At 48.0% G+C, this 26448-nt stretch overlaps 3 protein-coding genes across 12 annotated transcripts in view; all 3 read left to right on the plus strand.

Annotated features, from left to right (window-relative positions):
* The first annotated feature begins 4231 nt into the window (after nucleotides 1-4231).
* ITGB1BP2 (integrin subunit beta 1 binding protein 2) lies at nucleotides 4232-10902 on the plus strand. Its single transcript, XM_009976530.3, has 11 exons — nucleotides 4232-4664; nucleotides 4895-4944; nucleotides 5043-5099; nucleotides 5683-5831; nucleotides 5970-6082; nucleotides 6351-6409; nucleotides 7426-7496; nucleotides 7739-7841; nucleotides 9153-9272; nucleotides 9712-9774; nucleotides 10512-10902. Exons 1-11 carry the CDS (start codon nucleotides 4601-4603, stop codon nucleotides 10758-10760), a joined length of 1098 nt encoding a protein of 365 aa, XP_009974832.3. The 5' UTR covers nucleotides 4232-4600; the 3' UTR covers nucleotides 10761-10902.
* A 423-nt stretch (nucleotides 10903-11325) lies between these two features.
* LOC104360269 (rho-related GTP-binding protein RhoG) lies at nucleotides 11326-24988 on the plus strand. 10 transcript variants are annotated; one of them, XM_042807339.1, is made up of 5 exons: nucleotides 11882-11992; nucleotides 13803-13841; nucleotides 17592-17636; nucleotides 18685-18752; nucleotides 20619-24988. In XM_042807339.1, the coding sequence occupies exon 5, from the start codon at nucleotides 20640-20642 to the stop codon at nucleotides 21213-21215; it is 576 nt and encodes a 191-aa protein (XP_042663273.1). In that variant the 5' UTR covers nucleotides 11882-11992; nucleotides 13803-13841; nucleotides 17592-17636; nucleotides 18685-18752; nucleotides 20619-20639; the 3' UTR covers nucleotides 21216-24988. The 10 variants fall into 10 exon arrangements, with proteins under 10 accessions (XP_032847754.1, XP_032847752.1, XP_032847757.1 ...); XM_042807340.1 differs by lacking the exon at nucleotides 11882-11992 and adding an exon at nucleotides 12024-12206; XM_032991865.2 differs by lacking the exon at nucleotides 13803-13841.
* Nucleotides 24989-25153: 165 nt separating this feature from the next.
* The window catches only part of TAF1 (TATA-box binding protein associated factor 1), a 33614-nt gene continuing 32319 nt past the window's right edge, over nucleotides 25154-26448 (plus strand). The window contains exons 1-3 of the mRNA XM_042807163.1: nucleotides 25154-25290; nucleotides 25492-25609; nucleotides 26197-26313. Coding sequence (XP_042663097.1) covers nucleotides 25165-25290; nucleotides 25492-25609; nucleotides 26197-26313 — 361 coding nt within the window. The 5' untranslated portion in view covers nucleotides 25154-25164. The remainder of the gene's footprint in view (nucleotides 25291-25491; nucleotides 25610-26196; nucleotides 26314-26448) is intronic.

Here is a 26448-nt window from a genome sequence, read left to right on the forward strand (position 1 = left end):
GTTCAGCAGTACTCTGCTGCTGCCTCAATCCTATTCAAGTGTAAGATAAGGATGGCTCTGGTTACTGCCTTTCCCTGGGACAAAAGGGATCTAGTAATGGGGTGTGTAAAATCATGGGGAAGAAGGGATTTAGCACTGCTCAATGTCTATCTAACAAGACCAGTACAAGGTGAAAACTGAAGATCCAGTAATAGGAAATGAAGAAAACTAAAACTACATTCTTGTGTGAATGCTGGAGTTAACTATTCTCATTTGCTTTAAAGGAGGAGGCTGAAATTCTGTGACTGAGGGTCTAGTAAGGAAACTGTAAAGCCAAACCATTTCTAAGGTTTTCAGATGCATGCAGCAGGAGGAAATGGCTCCAGGGACGACTTGCAGTGCAGAAGCATTAAAGGCTGGACACAAGAAGCAAGCAAGGCTGCCCTATTCCAGAGCACTTCCAGGTGCTGGTGTCTGCTAAAGCCCTTTGGGGTTTGCTGCGGGTGCTTGCACTGTTGGATAAGGTAACGGGTGCAGTTCAAGAGGCTGGACTCCACAAGCACTGTTGTGTTGTGCTGAGGTTCAGCCGGTGTGCAGAAGGGAATGCTTTCCTTTGCGGGCTTTTCCAGTTTGCTGGCTATTAGGTAGTTGCAAAATGAAGTATTCTGACTATCGTGAAGAGACCCCCTTGTCTGTTGCTGTCATATCTGATCAGCTTGTTTAAAATGCACTTACGCAGTATCAGTTCGTATCAGATCGAGGACTGATGAGCAGTCTGGCTCCTACCACTTTGCTCTTAGCTTTAAACCACCATCGTTCGTGGGCTTCAGAAGTTACAGCTTGTGCTTTATGCGGCTTCCCCTTAAACAACAGTGACTGCATTTACAAGAATCAAAGATAAATCTGGAAAAATGCAACTGGTATGTGGATAATTTTGTCACATCAAAGCAGTAGACAAACATTTCCTTTTTTTTTTTCTGGCACAGCGCATCTCACTAGAAGCTGTCATTTATCATAGAAAGCTACAAGTGGTGGAGTATGCTAAATTACTTACCTAGTGAGCTACCTTTGGGAGCTGAAAGAAGGAAGATGTGATTTTCTGTGGCCTTGCTGAAAGGAGCCATCATTCCCTTTTCTGTCTCGGTCATGGCTCAGGTACCAGCTTGTCTACCTGGTGAGACACCTGCATGCCAGAGGTGGCCAAAAGGAGAGGAAGGAAGCAGGGGCTCAGTCAGGCACAACGCTGCCTTTGGGCTGCTTTCCCTCGGTGCAGCCTGGCCCCTCTGCTCTACCTGAGCTCATAGTGGCTTTAAGGCAGTGGGACCCTCCAGAGGAGAACCTGTAAAACCCCACTGGGGCTATTTCAGGCAGCAGGGTTTTATTGTGGATGCCAGCTAATGACAGGAAAACAGTCTTGGGAGTAGACTGAATTTTTTTTTTTTTGGACTGGTTCCTGTTGAGGACCAAAGTGCACTTCTGTGGAGGAATATTGCATGCATTTTCAGAGCAAGCTCCAGAGTAAATGGGCTCCTTTAGCAGCTCGGCTCCAAGGAGACAAAATTATCTCTGGGAGAAAATCCCCATCAGCTGCGCAGCTGATTCCAGTTTGAAAGTGTAATTGTTCAGTGAGACCTGAGTGCTGTGGCCATAGCCCCAAGCTGCAGAATAACACAAACCTCAGAAGGGCAGTGTTCTTGAATGGAGAGATGATCGCCCACATCTCCATTTCTGATGGTTTTCTGGTCTTTTTCAAACCTGTTCTCTGAGCTGTTGAGTACAATCAGTGTAGACCTCTTGGACAACAGCTGGTACTAACCCCTGAGCAGTGCTGTCAGAAGAGGAGAGACCAGGCAGAACTTCTGCTGTAGAATTGCTCAGCACATATTCTTATGGGGAAGATTTAATTTCCCAAATAACTAAAATGTGAATCCTTCTTACTAGCTTTGTGTAGCACACATAGCAGTAATATGTAAGTCAGGGATTTTCCTTCTCACCAGCTTTTTACAGAGGAACTACTCCATGCTTTAGAAATGGATGTTCCCTTCCCCCTACCCTGGGCTCTACAGAGCATCCCAAATGACTGAAGGGTTAGGGGTGAACTGGGTTTTTCTCCCTGGAGGCATCCAGCATGTTCTCCCTGGGATGCCGGGGGCAGCTGGTTTACACTGACCCTGATCATTCAAGGGCAAGCACATTAAGGTGGGTTTGAGAATCATTTGGTTCTTTTTTTTTTCCTACCTCCTTTTCATTCTGTTATATATCAAATTAAGTGCACATAAAACAAACAGGCTTTATTTTTAATTCTCAGCTGGCCCATTCCCTGCAAGCTGTTTCAGAGGTGTTGGTCACGACTGTCCCTGCTCAGCTGGCTCACAGAGTGAATTTGGGTGGAGCTCTGCACCAGAGGAGGGCTGGACTCAGCAGCCTAGCCCTGTGGCCCAAATGCAACTGCCAGAAGCCACAGTTTCAAAGTGGATGCTGTGTGATAGATGTGCAGTCCAGCATGCTCTTTGCCATCACCTGAACCTCATCTCATCTTCCTAATTTTTAAAGCATGAGCTCTAGCGGGGACTCGAGTCTGCTGGTGGCTGGCTGACTGAGCGGTTCCCCTGGAGCTCATCTCTGCTTCATGGATGTCTCCCAGGCTGTACCTCCTCACCTTGCCCTCTCTGGGGACCCTTCCCTTGGGCTGGGAGCTGTGGACACCCCAATTTACCATGTGTCACTGTGCTGTGTTCCCTGTAGGTTGTGTCCTCTGAGCCACCTTGTCCCCTGGAGACATTTGCAGCCGTGCAGCAAAGGGGCAACAGCAGAGCAGTGCTGCTGCATGCTCTCAGCTGCCTCCTGCTGCTCCTTGGGTGGCTGAGGGGGCTCTGCTTGGCCACGGCCCCCCCAGCTGCCTGCTGGTCTCTCTGTGACGAGCCTTGGTGTGTGGGTCAGCCACAGCATCCTCTCGGTGTCTCCTCCCATGCATGGGGGGTAATCCGAGCTCCAGCTTCTCACTGGCACTGGGATGGTGACAGCTGCAGCCTTGCTGACAACTCATGGAAGGGACAAGGAGATCTGAAACCCTATAGCTCTGCTCAACCCCCAGGACTGCAAATGCCCCTGTCACAGGGCTGTGCCTGGCTTCCTGAGTCACAAGTGATCCCTCCCACCTGAGCAGAGGCTCTGGATGCCAGCAGTGTTTTTTTACCAACCTTTGGGACTGTTGGGTCTTTTATTTTGTCTTGAGGTACTGCAGTCCTTCAGAGGAGGTATCGGCATGTGGCTTGTGCTGGTGTGACAGTTCCCCAGTGCCCTCATGTTTCCCTCCTAGCTTTTGGGTTAGAGGTGGTTTTATTCACAGGCTACCAACGTATAAGGAGGCATGATGGTGGTACACGTCCTCCCCTCCAGTGGGGCTGTCTTCCTTGCTAGTGAGATGGCAAGTCTGATGTTGTGCTGGCCAGGGCATCTCAAGGTAAGGATGGCAGAACTGAGCTGGAAGTGGAGCATCAGGGCAGTGTGAAGTGAGTCTGGAGTCATCTCCCTGGTGAGCTCCAGAATTTTGTCAAGGGTTCATCCTAACTCTGGACTCCAGAGGTCCTATTGGGGTGGCAGCAGATCCTGCAGGCTGTTGTAGGTGGATTAACTAGGTTAAACAAACATCAGCCATGGCAGACCCTGTGGGTTCCCCTCCCGAGCAGACTCCCTGGGCAGCTGATGCCTGCAGGACCTGCCCTTTGCGCTGTCTGATAGTGCTAAGGGCTTGTGTTGAATCTGGTTCCTGAGCAGAAATGCTCTCCAGGTGTTGTGTGCTCCAACAGGTCAGGGCAGCACCCAGGAAACAGCTGTGTCTGCAAACCGGAACAACAAAAAGAAAATACTTGTTTTAGATACTTGTAGGAACTAAGTAAAACCTTTGATCTCAAAGGGGTTTCCTGTTCATAGAGGAAAACCCTTGGGTCCCAGAATGGGAGCAGGGAGCCTGAGCAAACCCCTCCTAGGCAGGGGGAGGCCCACGTAACGTTTTGCACCCTTCTGTGAAGACAATGACCTTCCAGGGGACAGATTTCATCCCTGGGTTGTGCAAGGCCCTTCATCAAAGGTTGTCTTGGCCACACACACTGCTTTGGCCCACTGGTGCCTCTCTCTAGGAGATGGTTGTGCCTTTTGGGGCTGAGCGAGATCAGTACAGGTATGCCCTGTAAATGCTAAAAGAAACAGAGCAGTGGGTCGGGAGGAGTTACAGGTTGCCCCAAGCCAAGCATGAGCACCATGGTGGCGCTGATGCCTCCGTGCTGGTGGGACAGCAGGCACTGGGAGGTCCTCTGCCCCTCCCAGGTGCAGAGCCACCCCTGCAGCGCCCATTCCCTATGCCAGGCACAGAGGCAGGACGGAAATGCCTCTTGAGTTAATGCAGGCACTGTGTCCTGTCAGCTGCTGAGCTGCTATGTCCATCTTTAGCCTGCTCTCCAGTTACCAGCCACCTCCTCCAGCTGCCTCCAAAGATAGGCAAAGCCACCTCCCAGCGCCTGGGCTGGAAGCTGCGGGGGAGCAGAGGGGGGCTCACGGGCAGGGATGAGACGCGTGGGATTTTTGTGGAAGGAGTGAAGGACACTGCAAGTACACCCGAGCTATGGCATCGCTGTGCTACAACAAGGGCTGCGGGCAAAGGTTTGATCCTGAGCACAATGTGAAGGGTAAGTGGGCTCATCTGCCTGGCGCCGGGGTGAGGGGGAACGCATGCCACTTTCCTGGGCTGCGACCTCAGCTGCCTTGCTGAGGCCTGAGCTGCCAAGCAGGGCTGAGCCAAGCCCAGCGCAGGCAAGGCTGCATGGCAGGAGCTGGCTCAGGAGCAGCGGGACATCACGGGTGGCTTGTGGGCAGGACTGCTCCTCCAGAAAGGTTCTGCCTGATTTTCCACTTTCAGATTCTTGCCTGTATCACCCAGGTGTCCCCATCTTCCATGATGCCCTGAAGGTGAGTGGGGCAGGAGCTGGGGCTGCAGCCGCAGGGAGGGGCCTTGTGCCTGTCAGGATTGCCCATCTCTGATCAGTTTGACATCTCCTGGTGCCTAGGGCTGGTCTTGTTGCAAGAAACGCACGACAGACTTCACAGAGTTCCTCTCCATAAAGGTGAGTGACCCAACAGCCCAAATGCACTCACTGCTCCTCCATCACCCCCGCTCTGTCCTGTGCCATCCCCATCCCGTGCCAAGGCTGCCCACTTTGCCCTGCTGGCCAGGGATTTCCTATCTGCTTCCAAGGAGCCTGCAAGCAAGGGTGCTGCTCCCGAAGTGCAGGGCAGGTGCTTACGGAAAAGGGTGCCAGAAGGGGCTGGGATCCCCCACCAGGATCCTGTGGGATGAACAGAAATGCCCCAAGTGCCAGCGCAGCTGTGAATGTCTGAGCGGTCCTGGGGGGGGGGGGGGGCAGGAGGCAGCAGAGGCCCTGGGGATGTGCGGGAGACTCTTGCTGCCCTTCAGCTGCCAGGCTGGAGTGCAGCAGAGCTGAGGCCTGTCTGCCATGGCCCTGGTGAGGCTTCTACACCGCCTTGTCCCTGAGAATCTCTGTGGACACAGCCCCTGCCTGGGTGCAGGGTCAGACCCCATCCCTGCAAGGACACAGAGTCACCAGAGCACGGAGACTCGCAGGGTTTGGGAGCAGCCACCAGGTTAGGGAGGGCAGAGTGGGCATCAGCCTTGCCTCTGCTGCTCAGGGATGCACAAAGGGGTTTCATAGCAAGGAGAAGCCCCCTGAGCCTTTCAGCCAAGAGGAAACCTCAGACAAGCTGAAGGCCAAGCCAGTGGAGGAACTCATTATCCAAGGACCAAAATCAGCTGAGAAGATGCAGCAGGAAAGACCAAGGTGAGATGGGCTCAGCTAGCAGTGTGACCCTGCTGTGGCACTTCTGCACGTGTCTTGCCCTGCTCCTTCCTCGGGAGAGGCAATGACACTTAAATTGCAAGAAAACCCCACTCAGACTTTGCTGCTGCTGTTTCCCAGCTCTGACGAGCCAAGACAACTGCTGCCAATTAAGGTATCCAGGTCTCTGGAGCAGTTGCTGAAGAAGCTGAACCTGTCTTCTGAGAATGAGGCATCGGAGGGCAGCTGTGCAGGTAGTGATGAAACTGATGGATGGCAGCAGGGTTGCACGTGGCAAGTTCAGCGTGGGGTTTTGCACGGCAGGTTCAGTGCAGGGTGGCGGGTGCCGCATGCTCAGCCACTCACAACCCCCCAGAGTCGTGCCTCAGCAGCATGTTTCAATGGGCTTTGCTTCGGGGCCATGCATGAGAAGCTGGGGAGCTGGCAGTGGGGCTGCAGGGAGGGTTTGGGGGCAGGCATGGGCGGCGTGTGCCCTGGGTTGAAGCTGTGTTGCTCTCGCAGGGGAGGCGGCTGCCCAGGTGACAGCTGGCACCACCTGCAAGAACACAGCCTGCAAGGCGGTGAGTTCCTGGCAGGGTCCTGCCTTTGCAGGCTCTGCACTGTGTGGCCGGGAGCACCGGGGGTCCCCTGTGGGGGTTTATTTCCCAGCTGCTGCCAGGCGCAGGGCGGGGTGTCGGGCGGGTGCAGGGTGGCAGTGCCCATGGCTCCGTATGCTCCTGCTCGCCCTGCCCCTGGAGCAGCTGCCTCTGTCACCTCCCAGCCACCTTCTTGCAAGAGGCTTCCAGATTCCTTCATTGGTAGTACATTTGTGTTTCACTGCTGCTAATTGCTTGCCTGTCCTTGTCTAGATCCCTGCGCCTTTTGTTGTATTTTCTCCTCCCCATTTGTGAGGGGGAAGGAATGAGTGAGTGGCTGCATGGTGCTCAGTTGCCCTCTGGGCTCATGCCACAACAGAAATGTAGCACATATTTAGGATATGAACATATAGGTAAAGTGCATATAGAATAATTCCCACCTGCACTTAATTAATGCAGCACAGGCCACTTTATATCTTGCCCCAAGACCTTGTGTTGGACAGTGTGCCTGCCTTGAGGTGTGCACTGGTGAGATCAAGCTGCAGGAGGGCTGGCGTGCTTGGAAAGCAGCAGAGAGGGGAGTGAGCAGGGAGAAAAAGGCAGGAGGTGGATGAAAACATGAGACTGTCAAGGAGGGGAAAGGACAGGATGGACACCTTGGAGCAGGTTTCTGTGGTGTCCAAACTTGCCCACTGCTGCTCAGCCCCAGGCTGGGACCATGCTGTGTCTGGGAGAAGGCATACAGAAGGGCTGCTGCCAGGGTTATGGGAGTGACACTGGGGTCCCAGAAGGGCTGGGGTGGCTGCCCTGCTGGCAGGGAGCAAGGACCAGTGCAGGCCTGCCAGAGGCTGAGTCCTCACAGGCGTGGGACCTGGCGAAAGGGTGATATTGGGTGTTGTGCTGTGCCCTGTGTGGGGATGGGCACCAACTGGCGGATGTCTGGCTGGGCTGTGCTGTGTCAGATGCACAGCTGAAACTTTCTTCTGCTTCTCGTTTCACAGATCTACCAGGGCCGGGAGAGCAAAACAGAGGTTTGTACTTTCCATCCTGGTGTTCCTGTCTTCCATGAGGGGTAAGAAACAACCCTTTACCAGGGAGCAAACTGACCCTGCCGAGGGCTGAACGTGCCGTATCGCAAGGTTGTGTGACCTCAGCAGCAGGGCTGGTGCAGTCATGGGTGACATCCCTCCAGGTGACGGGTGGGCAGGGGGAGCTGCTGGTTTTGAGCTCCCCCACCACCACCCTGAAGCCTGCTGTGGTCCTCTCTCCTACTCCCATGGGCATTCCCCGCTCAGGTCGCTCCATTCTCCCCAGGATGAAGTACTGGAGCTGCTGCAGAGTCAAAACAACAGACTTCAGTGCCTTCCTGGAGCAGTCCGGCTGCACCAGCGGGCAGCACTGCTGGATAGAGAAGGGGGTAAGGGGGGGTCTGGGCAGGGGTGACTTGTGTGATTTACTGGCATTACTGGCACCTGGGGAGTGCTGCTTCCCTTGCTCTGCATTCACATGGCTTTCTGCATTTAATTATCTTAATTTTCATAATCGCTAACAGATGACCATGCAGGGTTTGAATGCCTAATCTTTACCCATCTGCTGTTTAAAATGCTGCTCCTGCATTCACAAAAGCTGTCAACTCTTACTCCGAATGGCCAGATGTGCAATAGGAAGCTGAACGAGAAAGGAGCTGGCCCTGGGCATGGCATAGCCAGTGCTGCAAGCTGCGGCATAGGGACAGGCAGCTGAGCATGGGAAAAGCTCTGAAAAAAACAAAACAAAACAAAACAAACAAAAAAACCCCAAAAGTTTTGACAGATGACTGCAGATGACTGAATTTGATTTTAAATAAGCTTTCCCTCCGCAACTGCTTCCCAGGAGGGACCTCATCTACATAGCGATGTGGTGTTGTGGCAGGGCAATGGGGAGAAGATCCCAATTCCCAATATTGTGTGTCTGTAAGTTTCCCTGGGAAAGCTCTTGGTTGGAAACAGGCTTGAGCTGGGAAAGTTGCACCAAAGCAGCCCAGGATATCCCTGAAAGTGCACCATGTTCCTCTGAGTTAGCATGGCTCAGAGCAACTCTCTCTGAGCCCAGCCTGTTCTTTGTCCTGGGGCAGAAAACAGTAATGGATGTAAAGGAAGCTGCAGTGAATGAACTGTGATGTTGTAATGCAAATGTTTTGTGCTAACTGTCACCTGAGTTTGGGGCTGGAATTCCTCCTGGGGTGTTTCTTTGGCTGGCAACAGCTGAGGGCCGCAGGGAGTTTGTCTCCTGGTGATTCTCAGAAATGCCTGGTAGGGCCAAAGCTTCCTGTGGCACAGATGAGTCCTGTGGGAGAAAGGTGAAATGTGGCCAGTTGGGGCTCATCTCTTTCCCAAATTTAGCATGGTGGCACAATCCATGCCCGGCAACAGCCCCTGCTCTGCCCTCCAGACCAAGTTTCCTGACTGTGCACAGCACCTATGAGCTTGGACACAGCACAGTGACTCTGGAACAAGAATGGGATGTCTCTGGCCTTAACATGCTCTTCTGGAGCAACCCCAAGCACAGCACAGATGTTGCATGGGGCAGCCTGGCAGGGGCTGCACAAAAGGCAGGGTTTGATCTTGCTTGGCTGGTGCTGACCTCAGCCAGCGCTCTGCGAAGGAGACATGCAAAGGCACAGGCATCCCCTCTGTTTGGGGTGTGCTTGGCTAGATGCCGTGCCGTGATGGATTCTTCTCCCTGGCAGGACAAGAAGGCGGTGCCGTGCCGGCAGGACTGGCACCAGACCAGCAGCCAGGTGGTAGTGACAGTCTACGCCAAGAACCCCCTGCCTGCCCTCAGCAGCGTGAAATCCAACCGCACCACAGTGAGTGGGGCCGTTCAGCCTGGGCTGGGGCTGTGCGCCTTCATGGTACCTGATTTGGATGAGCCAACATCCAGGAGCTGGCCAGGTGTCTGGTGTGCTCTGTTGCTGCAGTTGGGCTGGCACCGCTGACCGGCTGTCCCCGTGCTGAGAGCCCAGCGGCTTTGCTGCAGCAGCAGCATCTGCCCAGCCACTCTGGCTCAGTGGCTTTCAGCCTCAGTGGGTTGCTTTTCTGGACTTGAATCCCTTTGGTGGCAGAGATGAACCCGGCATACTTTGAAGGGGGTGAAATGCTCAGAGGTGCCGAGAGGATCACCAGACCATTACACCGTGACCAGGACATGGGATGTGTTACAGTGCTGGAAGGCAGCTGCACTGTCCAGGGGAAGAACTCTGGCAGTGCAGTGCTACCCACTCAGATAATTTTCTGTTGATCTTCCAGGTTGAGGTTTACATCACCTTTGAAGGGAATAAGATTTTCCAGGCAGAACTGGATCTCTGGGGGGTAAGATCATGTTTACTTTGATTTCGCTATTCCACTAGTCTATACGGGGCTGGACTGCAATGCTGCAAGGCAGACTGTCCTTGTTCTTGCTCCTGGGCCAGGTTGCCCAGATACCCACATTTATAGCCATCTCTGCTAGGAGATGCCTTAGGGTTTGTGAGGAGGGCTGTTTCGGAGGCTGCTAGGGGCTACACCTGTCAATGCTGAACTAAGAGCAGAGCTGGACGTCGCTTCGGGCTCTGTATGTGTTCGGGGTTTGGTCCCAGACTGCCCCCAAGGGTCTTTGGTCCAGTAGGTCCCTGTCTCCCTGTGGCATCCTGCTGTGCCTGTGGGCAGGCACCATTGTGAGGGGACAGACTCGCTCCCCGATTTCTCAGCTGCTTTCTGGCTGGGGAGGAGCAGTGACTTTATTTCTGGTGTGTGCTGCCTGTGCCCCCATTTCTAGCGTGGGTATGCCTGTGTCTCGGCACAGCTCACCGCAGTGGGGAGAAGGCTGTGCTGTAGCCATGCACGTGGCTGTGGCTGAGCTCCCCTGAGCTCTGTGCCAGCACGGTGGTGCTGCTTACATGTAATACCATGAAGCTCAGCTGGAGCCCAGGTTTCATCCTGCACTGTCTCCTGAAACAGGAGATTTCTCCTTTATTCTCCTCTGGCAGGGCTCTGCCAGTAAGGGGAAGGATGAATGTGTGCTGCCTGCCTTCCCCTGCCCAGCTCACTGCACCTTTCCTTCTCTCTAGGTCATCAAAATAGAGAAGAGCTTTGTGAGCATGGTCCCTGCAAAGGTGGAGATTACACTTTGTAAAGCCAGCCCTGGCTCCTGGGCCAGGCTGGAGCTCCCCCAAAGCAGGTCGCAGTCCCGTGGTGAGCAGAAGGAGGCTGCCAGCTTGGAGGAGTCCGGGGCGGTGCAGGGGGAGGACTCAGATGACAGCTTGAGCTGGTCGGAGGAGGAAGACGAGGAGCTGGACACGGGAACACCGAGCAATTGACAGTCAAGTGTTTCAGCAGCTGAACAGTGCTGGCTCCCGAGCTGCCGGGGACCCCAGCACCAGCTCCAGAGCTGGCTGCAGGCTCCAACACACCCTCTCCCCTGGTCAGCAGGGGCAAGTAATAAAAAGCAAGAGCAAAGGTTATACTCGGAAATTCCTGATAGGCACCTAAACGTCGGCGGGCTGAACCCTGCCATCCGTCCCTCCTTCTCCCGTGCCTGGCCGGGGCAGGACAATGGCAGCTGCCCCCTCGTCTGCACCCCCGGCAGCCTGCGCCTGGGCCCGGTCTCCTGGGGGTAGGGTGCTCGTAGCCCCGGCGTTCCGTGGGGCCCTGGCCCCGCGGGAGGGTGCGGAGCTCGGCCCCCTGCGCCGCCGCGCTCCCGCCTCAGCGGGGAGGGGGAGCCGGGCCCAGCGGCGTCAGGGGGGGCGATGGCGCAGGGGCCGCGCGCGCCACGGGCCCACGCCACCGGGGGTCACTGAGCGCGCGCGGCGCCCTCCCGCCCCGGCGCGGCGCCCCCTAGCGGGCCCGCCGGGAGCGACGGCGGCGGCGGAGGGCGCCTGCGCGCGGGGGGCGCCTGCGCCCGGGTGGAGCCTGCGCCGCCACCGCGGGAGCAGCGGCCGCCGGCAGCGCGAGGTGAGCGCGGGGCCGCGCCGTGCCGCGCCGTGCCGCGCCGCGCCGTGCCCCCGGGCATCCCCCCCGGGCTCCCCCCGCCGTGCGGCGGCGCAGCCCGCGGCCGGGCCCTGAGGCGAACGGAGGTGGTGGCGGCCGCAGGCCCGGCGGCGGGGGAGCGGCCTCCGCGGGCCCCCGGCGCCCCGCGTGCCTGCGGGTGCTTCCCCTCAGCGTTGCCGCCGGGCGGAGGCTGGGGCGGGCGGGCGGGCGGGCAGGAAGGAAGGAGGATCCTCTGCGCCCGGCCGCCGCTACCCTCGCTATCAGCTGGGCGGCGGCCCGCCGCTGGCCTCTCCGGGCCTGGGGGCTGCGGCGGTCGCGGTTCCCTTCTCGGGAGAGGCTGCTCGCCACCCCTCGGCACCTGCCCCGCTGGGGAAGCCGCCGGCTCCGGAGGAGGGAAGGGCGAGCTTGGGAGCAGCGGTGCGATCGACCCCCCCAGTCGCGGGGTGTGTTATTTTCTTAGTTTCCAGAGGTTACGGGGAGGTAGGGTGCAGGTCCCGGCTTCTGCACTCGGCGGCGTTTGTGGAGGTGAAGGTGCTCGTCAGGGGGCCTGGAGATGCCGGAGGTACAGGGGGGACGGGGATGTGTCGGAACAAGGTTTTCTCTGGTCCCGTTTCTGGCGCGGGAGGCAGGAATGGCCCCGCGGGCAGGTCCTGCGCTTCCCTCTTCCGCGGTGACCGAAGGGTGGGCTGTTCGAAAATCAGGCTGATGCTAATCCGCATTAGGAGTACCGTGACAAATTTAAGGCGACCTCTTCTCCCAGTGGATATAATAAAAAGGTTGGCACGAGTTAGCCTTTTCCAAAGGTCTCTTGTTTCAGTGCTGAGAGTGGATTTTCCTTTATAGGCATATGCAAGAGTAGTCGTATTTGATCTGCTCTCTAAAAACTGCCAAATTGTTGTCTCAGGAAGAGTAGAGTAAGGTAGTGACATAACGTATTTTGGGTGCTGTGGGATTTCAGGAGTCGCAGGTATTGTCTCATTTAGCAGCCACTATAGAGCTCTCTTTCATAACCTTAATGGTTCTCTTCTTGAGTCCTATAAATTTTCAGTACTTGTAACATCCTGTACTAAGGAATTCCTTAACATCAAACCCTGAGAAGCAATGCTACCTATCATTTGTTCTGAACCTCCCTCTTTCTGTTTTAGTTTGATGTCCCTTTGTACTTGTAATTTTTGAAAGAACCAATGAATAGTTGGCATGTGTTCGCTCTTTATAAACACAATTTCCATCATATTTACTTCGAGTTATAAAAAAGCTTTAAATGCTTTTGTTCTTTATGTGTACCTTATGCTTGCAACGTGTGTCCTGTGCTGTAGCTTGGGTGTTCCTTGTACCAGCATCATTAGCTGCGTGTTCTTTGTCGTAAGCTTGTATTTTGATTTTTAAAAAGCTTATGTTCTCTTCTGTGTCAAATGTAAAATGCATAGCATGAGGGCTCTGTTTGGCCCGTTTGCCAGTATTCAGCAGCTCACAAGTTTTTCTAAAAGGAACTTAAGCTTATGAGACATATTTGGCGTTTTAGCTTATTATTTCCATTAAAAAAAAATGCTTTTAAGTGTTCTTATTAGAAGGAACTTTACAGAGATCTTTGAAGAACAATGAAACGTGCGGTTTGTAGTTAGGAGGAGGAAGCTGGATATGCAGTTTGATTTGTTTACATGATGAGGCTATGATTCTTTTGGAGTCCAAAGTGTCTTCACACAATTTGTTATCATGTAAAGATCCTTACCTTTAAAAGTAATATTATTTTTTTACTTTAGCTTTACTTTTCTATGCCTGTATGTGTAAATCTGATAGACTGCTGAGACACTCCTTGCAACTGGTAACCATCTCAATTTTTAGAACTTCAATACTTGATGAAAACAAGTGGCAAATATTGCAATATTGTAGCACATAAGCCATGATACAGTACACACTGAGTGCACACTTTAACTTGTCTTTTAGTTGTATCAAAACTATTTAAAGTCACTTTTGAAAACTGCTATTGATTGACAAAGTGCATTTTTTGTTTGGGTTGTTTTTTTCCCCTCCAGTGAAATTTGGGGGTGGAGGAAGAGAAATCAAAGAGAATGAAAAGCATGTGTGTGTGGGGTTTTCTCGAGGAAGAAGCTTAGATTTTCCCAGTATACACATCACCCTTCAAACACAACAGTGGCTTTGCTACAACTTTTCTTAAAAATAAAGTGTGTTTAGAGTGCCAATGAATTCCAGGTGACAAAAGATGATAGGAAGATAGACTGACTTCCCCCTCCCCTCCCCCCTTGAATAGGGATCAGGAATGCTTTAACTGGATTTATCATTCATCCTGCAATATGCCTAATGCACCTCTTCACAGAACCTAATGTCTGAGGTACTGTCTTATTTTCTTTTAGCCAACGGTACTGAATAAGACCTTGACAGATCTATAAAAGGTATGAAGGACACATGTTATTTACTTTTTATGAACTGACTGTGATATCCAGGACCTCAGAAAGTTGCTTGTGTCACCCAGGAGGTGTGTAGTGGATCTGGGCACAGGACCCTGCAGTCCCAGCTCCTAGTCTTACACCTTTATGGTACTCGCTCTCAAAATGCATCAAGGTTGCTGGTATTCAAATAAATTGTGAAGGGTACCTATCTTGATGAGACCATGTTTCTGCATGTGGATGCAGGAGGAAAATCGAGTTTAATACTCTGCAGCTTTTGCTTATGGCATAGTGAGTGTCTCATTCATATACTGCGGATTCAGGTATCTACTGAAGTCCTAGTTTTTAGCTCATGTATGTCTGTGCAGCTGCACCTTGGTGTAGTGTTATTTCACAGCTGGGCAGCTGTTTCACGAGCTTGTTACTAATGCCCTTTGGAAATATTTATTGTCCAATAAACATAATACTGGATTCACAGAATTTAAGGTCATTGATACTTGGCCACTAATATGATTGCTCTCCTGTAAAATTTGGAGTATGAGTGACTGTAGTAAGAGTGTTGATGCACTGAGGTTTATGTGGTTGAGGTGCCCAAATACCTCAGGCAGACCACTTCATTCTTCACTGTGGTTCCCTAAGAAATATTGTTTACATGGTAAAGCTTATGTTTCATCCCCCCCCCAAAAAAAAACAAACCGACAACAAAAAAACCTCCTTAAATTGATAAACCAATTTCAGCCTAATTTGACAGGGGTAGAGCTTTTAAAAACATTATATGAAAGGTTTTGGGTGGTTTCTTTTATTTCTTTTGAACAACTTTTTCTGCCAAAAGGGATAAGGCCTTTCTAGTATTCATGCTGAGGGAACAACCAGTGAGAATTGCAGTCTTGATAGGTGTCAGTAATATGTGCATGGGAGCTGAACATCCAGGCAGAGCTTTGCAGAAAATGAGCTTCCCTGATTCTGCTGTTCATGTGGAGCTCTGGATCATGCACTGCAGGGTTCCTGCTGTGCTGCTGAAATCTGGCTTGGCTTGTTGATTTGTTTTTTTTTCTCCCCACTGCTGCCACTCAGTCTGTGGCGGTGTGTTTTGTTTCTCCTGCAGGTAAGTGGCAGGACAGAAAGCTTGTGAAAACTTTGAAAGGCACTGAGAATTCCAAGTAGGTCATTCATTGCTGAAGGGTATTAGGGATGAGGTCTCCCATTTAACTTTTTCACTCTTTCTTGGCATGCATTCTAAAGGTCTGGCACTTGTCCATTCGTTTGGCCCTGGCCTAAAACAATGGCGCGTAAGCTGAGCTGTTGTGGAATAGTAACACAGTCTTGATTAAATAGTGGAGAGCCCCTTTCTCTTCCCTGTCAGGTCTGGTGGCTCAGCTGCACACATGAAAAAATCTTTTAACTCCTTTGCATGGGTGAGGATGGTAGGATATACTTAGAACTGTCTTATCCACCCAGTTCATTGTTGAAAGTTTCTGCCTGACTTCACATATCAGGCGGACAGAGTGAATCATCTCTGATCTAGTTTTTGTTACTGAAAGATGAGCAATTAAGTCATTTAGATTTCTTAACTTCTGCTTCTGCTTGCTCCTGATAAAGCAGTATGAAATGTCTCAGCCTGCAAAACAGGGAGGGATTGATCAAAGGTGGTAGCTGAACAGAATGACACAGCTCAGTGATTTCAACTGAACTTAGTGTGTTTTCTGCTTGGTTTTGGCCAAAATGGGGCCCTATACTGGAAAGAGTTACGGGAGACCTGAAAAACTCTGAAAATTAGGTTATAAAGAGCAATCTCAAAGCTAAAATTCATTTAACAGAGGTATCAGGTGTTAACATAGCAAGGGCAGAGACATGTCCTGCTAAGTAGTTCCTCTGCCAAGAATTTTTTGAAGTGCAGGAAGTGTAAAAAGCATAAATCTAGAAAGCCCCAGAAGAATTCAGGTTCATGTTTCCTCTCTGTTTTCTGTCACTGTTCTCTCCCTTCTCTCACCAGACAGGGAACTTTCCTTCAGAAATATTAAAGGGAAGATCTAGAAGTTTTTTCTCCCACAAAAAAATTTTGGTGCAACATGAGATTATTCTGTGTTTTCACTTACAATAGCTTTGTGGGGAGGGGAGTGGAATCCAAATAGTGATTTTCCCCAGCAGATATCTGGCTGGGTTATAGAAGAGCAAGCTGTCTGTGTTAATGATACTAGGAAATATGTAATTAGGTCAGAATGGGAGCAGTTCTCCAGATGATGTCTCAACACACTGATTGAAATCTTGCCGATTCCAAAGGAAGTGCCAGGTGTGCAGGCAGTGAAGGCAGACTTTGCAGCATCTTCTGAGAAGAAAACTAACCCACACAGGAATGTCAGTTTTCTAATTCAAAGGCACTGATGGTCAAGATAGAAATAACTCTCATCTATTTTTGCAAATCACTTCTTTGTGAGGTATTTGGGTTTGTTTTTCTTTTTTTTCTTTTAAAATTATTCCCATTCTGCTGCTGTAGCTGCTAGAACTCTTCATGTTCTGATGATTTTCCACCTTAACTGTAATCAAAGTCCTTTCTCTGGTGGCACTACACAACCCAAATTACCTCTCACTACTTTGGGCTTCCCATTCACTCCTTTCTCTTGCTAAATAACCTTTAAACTTGGATTTGAAGCTTGTGCCCAGCTTTCTGTTTCATTTCTAAATTCTAAGTGTTGTTTTTGATGCGTTGACATGTTAATCTGTGGTTTTGTTGTTGGTGTTTTTTTTTTTTTTTTTTTTCAGTTCTTGTTACCTGTTATACATGGAATTTTTCTCTCTAAAGTTTTCCCAAAAAATTATTTTGAAGGTCACCAAAAAAACCCCAAACAAACCCTAAACTAATTTTCCTGTTCTTGGTAATGTTTGTTGGTAATTCTGCTTTCGGAGTATGGTTTTTCTTCAGCATATATTTATATTCAAATGGCATGCAATGCCAAGTTCAAGGATGCTTGAGGAAAAACGCCAAATTTTCCATGCAATTTGAACACCAGGTTCTTGCTATCTTAGGAGAGTTTTATTGCTAGGCAACTTGTTTACAAGGGAAAATAAATAGAGACTTTATACATTTTGAACAGAGTGATATGTGGATTTAATAGAAAAGACCTGACAGAGGTTGTTGTTTGCTTGGTTGGGGCTTAAATTAAAAAAACCTGTCTTCCACATGTAAATTTTTAACCAAACCTGCTCACAACATACAGGTTTTTGGAGGGCAGGAGGTTTTTTTCTACTTTCGATTAATTTATCTAAATTTTGTGCTTCAGTACTAAATCATGTGTATCCTGGTGTGTGTTTGTTTTTCTGTATTGCATATGCTACACAATTCCTTTCAGCTAAGACAACCTACTTTAAAGGAGCCCTGCAGAGAAGCATACTTAAAAGCCTGCAAGCTCTTTAATTGCATTTGTGTAGTACATACTTGGCCTGATGCTTTGATATGTTTGCATTGGAGCTATTTTCTACTGCAGATGTTGCTCTTCTAAAATCCAAGCCTTAGTCAGTTAATTCAAGATACTAATTCTGTTAAAGAGCATTTGTGTTCCAGGCTTTTTTGTTACTTTACTACTGTTCTCTGAATTGAAAGTTCTAATGACCTCTTAAATCAAGCCCAAATGAAATAATCTTTGGGTAACATACTTTCACTAGAAATTTTAAATTGGGTTGAATCAAGCTATTTGAGCTGCTGATGGTATGTGGCTTTGTAGTTTAGCAACATATGAAACTGCCTATGTTGTCTTACAGTATTGGTGTGATGACCCTCCAGATACCAGTGCCTGGTGTGTGCAGGTAGGGGTGCAATTCTCAGATAGCCTGTCTTTCTGTGAAAAGCTCTGGACAGAAATGCATAGAGGTATAAGCCCTTGGGAGAGCTCCTGGTTTGTGTTTTAGGGAGATCTGTTTCCAAGTCTTTGCAATTTTTTTTTACTTTAGAAACTGGGAGCTAGGCACATGAAAGGCTTTCTGTAACTCATTCTCCATGAGACTTTTGTTGCTACAGTTGAGTTTTTATTGCACGTATCCACCTGACTTAGTTGTGCCATCTCTGTGGTGTCACTTGTTACTGACTGATCAAAATAGCAGTCCGTTGCATAGGTAGTTCATGTGGAAAAAACCTTTTGCTCTGGAATTGTTGCTCGCCACTAAGGCTTCTGGCACATCATATTCTAGTACTTAAGTGGTTTGAAGTAAATGCAGGAATTAAAACCTGTTCTCTGTGCTGCAGTCCAGTGATACTTTGTCAGCAATAGCAGCATATGGTGTTCCTCCTCCGAGATTCATCCTCACCATATGCTACCACTGGCTTGGCTGTACCAACTTGCTTGATTGTGGTACTACTTGGATGAAACAACTCCTCACGGTTTTTCAGTGTGTGGTCACAGCTGAGGAGTTGGCATGCTACCTGGGTGGGAAGGGGAAACAGGGTTTGGAAACTTCTGAAGGCAGCCTCACTGCGGGAGGGAGCGTGGCACTGTGTCAAAGGAGGTAGCGATCGGCCCTGCAGGGAGAGCAGCAGTAGAGACTAGGATGGTGAGCTACGGTTGCATCATCAGGTACAACAGTGTTATGGTATTGAAATACGTTGCTCTTCTGTCACTGTTTGCTTGTAGCACTTAGATCCTTTGTGTTTAGAAATACTGTGTTGTATTGTATGCTGCCAGTAGCAGTGTTCAACCTCTATTAATAATATAATGCTAAAAATGTTTCATTTGTAATATTTTAAGTAATTTTTATATTAAAAGGGGTTTAAACTTTGGGGTTTGCAAAATGCAAGAAATGTTTCTAAGCCTTTAATTTGACAGAACTTTTTTTTTTTTTTTTTTTTTTTCTTCCCTAGCCCTGTTAAATGAAAACCTTGGTGCAACTGTTCTGGAATAACATATTCAGTCCTGCTTTCAGCTTTTGGTCAGTGCTGTTTTCATTTTACTGATTACCTTTACAATATGCAGTTGCATATACAATTCTCTTTACATTTGACTGGAGCCTAGAAAGGGGTTGACTGATTTTTTTTGATGTATGATGAAACTCACATGCACGCTTTTCTGTTGAAGCTCAAAAATATTTGCCAGATTTCATTTCAGGTGATTAACGTTGTTTTAGAAATGTAATTCCTGCCATTTTCAACACGGATAAATTGCTTCTGCATCTTCTTCCTGCCTGTTTTCCTCCAAATTCTTCCCCTCCAATGTCCTGCTGGGTCTTTCTGGAGCAAGGTTTCTGCAGTGTTTTCCACTACCGATTGGTTTTTCAATAGTGCGGGTGTACATACGTCGATACTTCCGTAAGCACTGTATGTTGTGGTCACCACAGTTGATATCACTTGAGTTGCCTGTTGCAACATCATGCCAAAGCCTAGAGTAGTCTGTTTTCACTTAGTACAGAAGAATCACATGTGTGCTCCCAGTGGGAAGACAGCAGTATGTGGGTACAGATTAAGACCCTATCAGAAAGGACAAAGCTGAGACTTAAATGGTAATGAGTTGCTGATTTGTTTGGATGGTCTTGATTAGGAGGTTGGAGGGAGGGGGTTTCATGCCTTATTAGTGAAATACTTCACTATTGCTCATTTTCCTATGTTCCCTTTGCTATTTTGATGGTGTTGGATCTGTGATCTTTCTGGAATATGCAATATAGTTCCTCCCACTATTTGTTTCTTCTGTTTGAAGCAGTGTATTTGCTGCTGGTTGCAAGTTGAGGATTACTGATAGTACCTCAAAGGCATTTGGGTGAGAAGGCAGATGCAAGTTCTTTCTTGTTCGGGCTAGCAGTGGAACTCCAGCATACAACAAATCACTGCTTGTAGTTGTTCCATGCTGTTTTCAAAGTTCCTGCTGTTCATGTGATGGAAGTTTAGAATTAATTCAGTTTTAGGCTATATCCAGTTGATTATCAAACCTACTTTTCACATATCAGGAAAGGGAAATGGGAAGCCTTTGAGTGTCAGATACCTTCTGTAACAATTCCCCAGTCTGCCTCAGAAGGCTGTTTGCTGATCTTTTTCAGCATGTATTTTTCCAATGGTCAGCATAATCTTTCTTTATTGTAGCTTAAGCCTATTAAGTTCTGTTTGTTCTGTCACTGATTACTGAGAATAATTTGTTCTTAGATTCTTTAGAAAAATTCTTTATGTATTCTAATCTGGATACTATGTCTAGTTATATTTCAAAGAACAGCCTTTCTTGTATGTGCTACTTTCTGAACCTTTTATCTGGTGTCCTCCAAATAAAGCAGTTTCTTGAGGTCTGACTGATCCTGAGGCGAGTGAATTATTATAGTAAACAGGAGTAGTGCAGCCCAGCAATGGGTATCTTGGTTTATTATATAATTTTTGGACCTTTCTATGTGGTAAACTGTTTAGGCGGTGGGCTATGTAGACAAGAGTGTGAATCTTAGAGGGTGTGTGTGTGTGAACGTACAAATGACAGAGTATCTTGTTACTATGTCCGAGGTGATGATCCCTTTCCACTTGCAGGTACCTCTAGGGGCTTGTCCCTTTGCCTTTGGGAAATTGTCTAGCAGTAAGGCAAGTCTGTGGGAATGTGGCTAATTTGTGCTTTTGTGGTTGGAATGCGGCCAGTTGACACTGAGCTCTCAACTCATTGCATCTCTATTTCACTATTGTGAGCTCTTCATAATGGCTTCTGAGACACTGAGTGTGTCTAGCTGTGATAAGAAATTGTTAGCAATATTAAAAACACTTGTTAAAGCTTATTTTTCAAATTGCTATCACAGAATGTGGTTGTCCTGACTTTTTTTTCTTGTTTTGTGCAGGACTTTGTTTCTGAGTAAAGAATGCAGACTATAAAGTGCGTAGTTGTTGGAGATGGCGCTGTGGGAAAAACTTGTCTTCTCATCAGCTATACCACCAATGCCTTTCCAGAAGAGTACATCCCTACTGTGTTTGACAACTACAGTGCCCAAATGACTGTTGATGGCCGGACAGTTAGCCTGAATCTCTGGGACACTGCAGGCCAGGAGGAATATGACCGCCTGCGCACACTCTCATATCCTCAAACCAATGTATTTGTCATCTGTTTCTCCATTGGTAGCCCCTCTTCCTATGCAAATGTGAGGCACAAATGGCATCCTGAAGTTTCTCACCACTGTCCAAATGTTCCCGTTCTTTTAGTGGGCACAAAGAGAGACTTGAGAAATGACCTGGAAACAGTTAAAAAGTTGAAAGAGCAAAGCTTGGCTCCCACTACCCCACAGCAGGGGACTTCGCTGGCTAAACAAATTGGAGCAGTCAAATATTTGGAGTGCTCAGCATTGAATCAGGAGGGTGTTCGGGAGGTGTTTGCTGAAGCTGTGCGTGCAGTTCTGTATCCTGTGACAAAGAAGAACACAAGAAAATGTGTCCTATTGTAGTTACCTTGGGTGATGGATGTTTGAAGCTGAATATTGACTAGAACCTTGGAGGGCTTTTTAATGAGTTCAATTGAAGATTTGCATCTTGCACTAACAGCTGTAAGCAGAAATGGTTTATGCAATGAATATTCTTGCAGTCTTATTGCTTCAGGGAAACTGAAACAGAACAGTTTTTCTTTCCAACTGAGAGGTCAAATATCTACTTTATTTCTAAAGTTCCAGCCTTCAGCTTCTCCAGGGATCACTTGGCTTCTGTCCTTATTTAGTGGAGGAAAATAAAAGAAGGGACTTCTCTGAAGCCAGACTTATTTACTAGATAGCCATCAGTTACTAGATTTGCTGAAAAGCACAAATTCTGATAACTTTGCTTTAAGTGTAGCTACTGCTTTTCCTCTCTCTTATTTACTGATTGAATTTGTTTTACAAACAGAAGTCTGGCTGTCCATTTGTTTTAATTTATCAATTTAAAGCTTGAAAACAATTTGTTTACATGCAAAAAATGCCTGAAATATTACTGAGATTCACCTTATAGTGAATTGTGATGGTTTATGTGAAGAGTTAGCATAAGGCATATTTAATGCAATGAGCAAGACCCAGGGAACACCTGCAATGATTTTATTAATAGAAGCAGGAGCTGATTTCTCCTAATGTAAGAAACTTAGAATAATGATGAATCACTCATTTGAGTGATTTTCATGCTTTTGAGTTGGAGAGGTGGAAGAGCAGTTTAGATGCAAGTCTTCCATAATCTTCTAAACTGAGTTTTTATTTCACTCTCTGAAGAGACTTTGCACCCTGAGAATAAAGCTAACACTTACCTTCTTGGATTGATCAAGGTAGTTGGGATGACACTTCTCAAAACAAGATTTTCAGTGTGGTCCCTTTGATGAATCCCTGAGACTTGATCGCAGCCTGTTTGCTCTTCAGGAATTCATTGCTTCACTTCTTAATGTTCTTGGGGCTACCACCTGAGATTTGTACAGCAAATTCTTTTTTTGTTTTTCTGGGAGAACATTGACAGAAAATTTGGAGGTTCTATTTATAGGAACCAGAAGCCCTCGTTTCTTCCCGTCAACTTACTGATGGTTTCAGTTAAATTTGTAATGATTACCCTGTCACTGGATAGGTTTACCTGGGCAGTTTTCTCCTCTCTACTAGGTGATCGGTTTTTATAAACTCTTTTAACTGAAGTTCTGTTTACGTACTTTTTAACTTTCTTTAGCAGCTCTAGTGAGTGGCAGCTGGCTTTTATTTTCAGGATGTGCACTGTTCTTTATGTGTGATTCTGGGACCAGCTGAGGAGTGAGCATATGAAACCATCCTTATACTTAACCTTGCAGCTTGGTGGCATGAAAGCAGCATGCTTCAAAGATACTTTGTGTGAAACCAGTGGTGCTGGACTGGGCTTTGTTGTCTGAAGTTGACAGTGCTGTCTTTGTCCGGATGCAGCCTCAATTGGTAATTCAGAACTTGCTTTCTTGTGATTCCCACACATAAAAAACTGCACTGGTGTATACCCTGGGCAGAAAAAAAGCCTCAGTTTTGCAAGATGACAGAAAATACTTCAACAAGGTTATTAGGGATCTTGTGTTAATTTGACCTTGCTTTATCTGTTATGGGCAAAATACCAGGTGGATAGAAACACTTGTATTTGTGCTCTAACTCCCCTCTTTGAAGAGAATGTGCCTTTCTTCAGCTGATGTAACTGATGCTGACACTAACTGCGATTTTTGTATATGTGAGGTATGCTTGTACTGGTATTGCTTTAGCCAACTGCAACCCATAAACTACTACAGTTAATCCAAATGCAGGTATATGTGGCTAGCGAAGCGAGTTCCAAACATTGCCTGATCGCAGGTAACACCAAAACACCCATTATGCATGATGCTTGCAGAAGTCTAGGGACTCTGCATACTTTTCTTCACCAAGTGCCATTGCCTGGAGTGTCTTTGCATCTTTTGCACACATAGAAAAGTGCAGTTCCAGATGTGGCTCCTACCACGGTGCCCTGCAGGCTGTGAAGGTGTAGGAGTATTTCAGTGAGGTGAACTCTTAATGTAAAGGCAGAGCATAGCAAATACAGTAGGCCTTTAGTGTGGGCTTGACTTGCAGGCACCAATTAACTCTGTGCCTTGTAATTCAGGATGATTTTCTATAGGTAAATTTCAGTAACTGAGTAAATAGAGTTTATAACGTTTAAAATGTATTTATTTAAGCCAGTGCACATGTTTTTTTTTTTTTTTTTAATGCTGGTCAGGCCTAAATTGGCTGTCTAGTTGCCCTGGTGCAAGCCCATATTTTGCTTCATTCAAAGATGTGCTTTAAAAAGTTTGTGATATGTTTGAACTTCTCTTAAATAGACTTAATTTCAACAACAGGCACCTTTTTTTTTTTTTTTTTTGGCTACATGTATTTGCAATTTTGTATTGAAGCCACTACTGTTTTAAAAAGTTTTTACTTTTTCACATACTGAAATGTTTTATTTCTGCATCTTTTGTGGTTATTCCTAACTGGATTACAAGATTTTTGTGGAGAAGAAATCCTGTGCACAAGTATTATCACACCCTCCTCCCTCATTTCTCTAGGCCTACAAGAGCAGCTATCCTGGTGTTAACTGGAAGAGAGTATGGTGAGATAATATTCAACTACTTAATCAATTTATTTGAATTGATTACATTATGCTAGAACACTTTATCCCCATCTAGATTACTTAATAAATTGCTTGCACAACAGTACTGAGGAGAATAACATGATAGTAATGAAAATGAACAGAAAGTGAACTTTGAACACCATCAGACACTTTTTCCTGGCTTTGGAGTACTTCATTAAACTTCATTAATAGTCATTTAGATGCCTTGTATTTCTGCTGCTTTCTGCCAGGAGCAGAAGTCCTGCTGGCTGATAGCTGTTTTTTTTCCACCTTCCGCTTTTTATGAGAATGAGCTTCAGGAGCACATGGATCCAATGTACGTTCAGTGGGCATTCTGAGTTTGTGATCTTCCTTCCCCCCCGCCCCCTCTAAAATTCTTGGTGCATTTTATTGTAAGTAGTCCAGTGCTTCTGTCTACAATCCATTCTGTTCCACTTTTTTTTTTTTTGTGTGTGTGGTCAGGTAACAAATACAGACTTCACACAGTCCCATGGCTGGATTTTGTCTGGTTTTGGGAGATCGGAAAGCCTGGGTTAACTGTGAGGGTTTCCCAAACTGTTAGATTCCTCAGTTCGTTACTGAATAAAAACAATGTGCATGTCTGAATTCACAGAAGATACTCTGTGAAGAGACTGATTTTTTAATCTTTCAGTTTGTAAGTGATTTCTGAAATTCTTAAGTGTTTTTTTAAATATAGCTGAAGCCATCCACAAGGAGCTGAGCAGTTCAGGAATTGTGTGTCCAAAGGTTGTATGAGGCACACTTGGATGTGGAAGTGCTTTCTGCGGTTTACAGCTCTAGCAATTTCTATGAAATTTAAACCAGAAGAGCCTCACAGTGCTTTGTCTCCGAGTGCTAAACCTTGCTCTGTAAAACCCTCGGTGCTGCTTGGGCTGATCCCAAGAAAGGGATGGATCTGGCAGGGGTGCCGACCCCCCAGGTGGCCTGCCAGGAGTGCTCGTCAGTGGTGGGAGACCAAGACTCTTGAGCGTGGTACTGATACATACACTGGCAACTTGATTTTATACTATGAAATAATTTGTATTACAGCTAACAGTTTTAAAGGATTTTTTTTTTTTTTTTAAATTATGCGGAATTAAGTTGTAATAAACTTTTCCTCATCTCTCTGGCTCTTGTACTAACTCGCCCTGCTGTTTGTAACGCATCTGGTCTGAACGCCGTGCTCCCCTGTGGAGAGCCGGACCCCGTTTCCGCACTGCGCTACCGGAGGGGGGGGCGGGGCGGGGCCTCCGCCGGCGCCGCCGGCCGCGGTTCCGCTTCCGGGTCGGCGCCGCCGCCATGTCCGACTCGGAGAGCGAGGAGGAGGCGGATGGCGGCCGTGCCGAGCCGTTCTCGCTGGCCGGGTTCCTCTTCGGCAACATCAATGAGGCGGGGCAGCTGGAGGGGGACAGCGTCCTCGACAAGGTAGGGCTGTGGCGCTGCGGGGGGGCCCGCGGCGCCGGCTGAGGTGGGGGGGGAGAAGAACCGGGGTCCCAGCGCCGCGGCTCTGGGGGGGGCCGGGGCCGGGGTGCCGGCTCCGGGACGGCACCGAGCAGGAGGTTACGGGGCTCGGCCCGGCCCGGCTGGCGGGGCCTCTCAGCTGGGACGGGGCTCTGGTCTCTCCAGGAATCCAAGAAGCACCTGGCCGGGTTGGGTGTGCTGGGACTGGGCAACCTGATCACTGAGATCACAGCCAGTGAGGACGACAGCCCGGAGGCCGAGGGAGTCCACCTGGATGAGGAAGGTGTGGTACTGGGGTAGCTGTAGTTAAACAACAGAGGGTCTGCAGTACTATTGCTCTTACTGGAGAGGAAGAAACGCACCCAGGTGATCGGGGGCTGCAGTGAGTATTGTGATGTTATCTGGTCAGAGGTCCTCTGGCAAAGGCCTCCCCTTCTCCTTCTTGTCAGAGTGAATCCCACATTATCTCCTGGTCATTTTTGCACTTGTCCTCTTTAATTTTTAACAAGGTTTTTTATTTTGTCTTTTCCCTCGTAAATAAGTTTATTTTGTGTTTTCCCCTGTGTTAAACAAGCATATTTAGTACACAACATTATAATGCCTCTCTTATCTCTGAGCTTGTTGAACAGATTCACTCAGTAAGTGAAGGGTGTTCCTCGTGCTAAAGTTGGTTACTTACCAATCTTTAGGGGAAATTCAGAGCTGTTGGAATGATGGTAAAAATACTGCAATGGGAGATGTTAATCAGATGTTTTTGTTCCCCTTAGAAAAGGAAGCATAGGAATGGATTCATATGTAGATAGTGAGGTCTGAAGTTAGTAATATATATTAGGATAAAGTTTTGTGTGACTAGAGTTCTTTTCTTCCTAGGCTGGGTTAAGAGCACGGAAGATGCTGTTGATTATTCAGATATTAACGAAGTGGCGGAAGATGAGAGCCGTAGGTATAAGCAGGCAATGGGCAGTCTGCAGCCGGTTCGAAGACCAGGTAAAGGGGATTAGTGTTACGGTTCTACCTGTAGAAGGTATTCTGGGGCAATGGTCCTTGGCAGTCTCTTAAACGGATGACATTGTGCCTTTTCACTCCTTGCTTCAAGTACCCAATGTAAACTTTTGTGAAACT

This window comes from Tyto alba, unplaced genomic scaffold, assembly GCF_018691265.1.
Source record: "Tyto alba isolate M040663 unplaced genomic scaffold, T.alba_DEE_v4.0 Super-Scaffold_5, whole genome shotgun sequence".
NCBI lineage: Eukaryota > Metazoa > Chordata > Aves > Strigiformes > Tytonidae > Tyto > Tyto alba.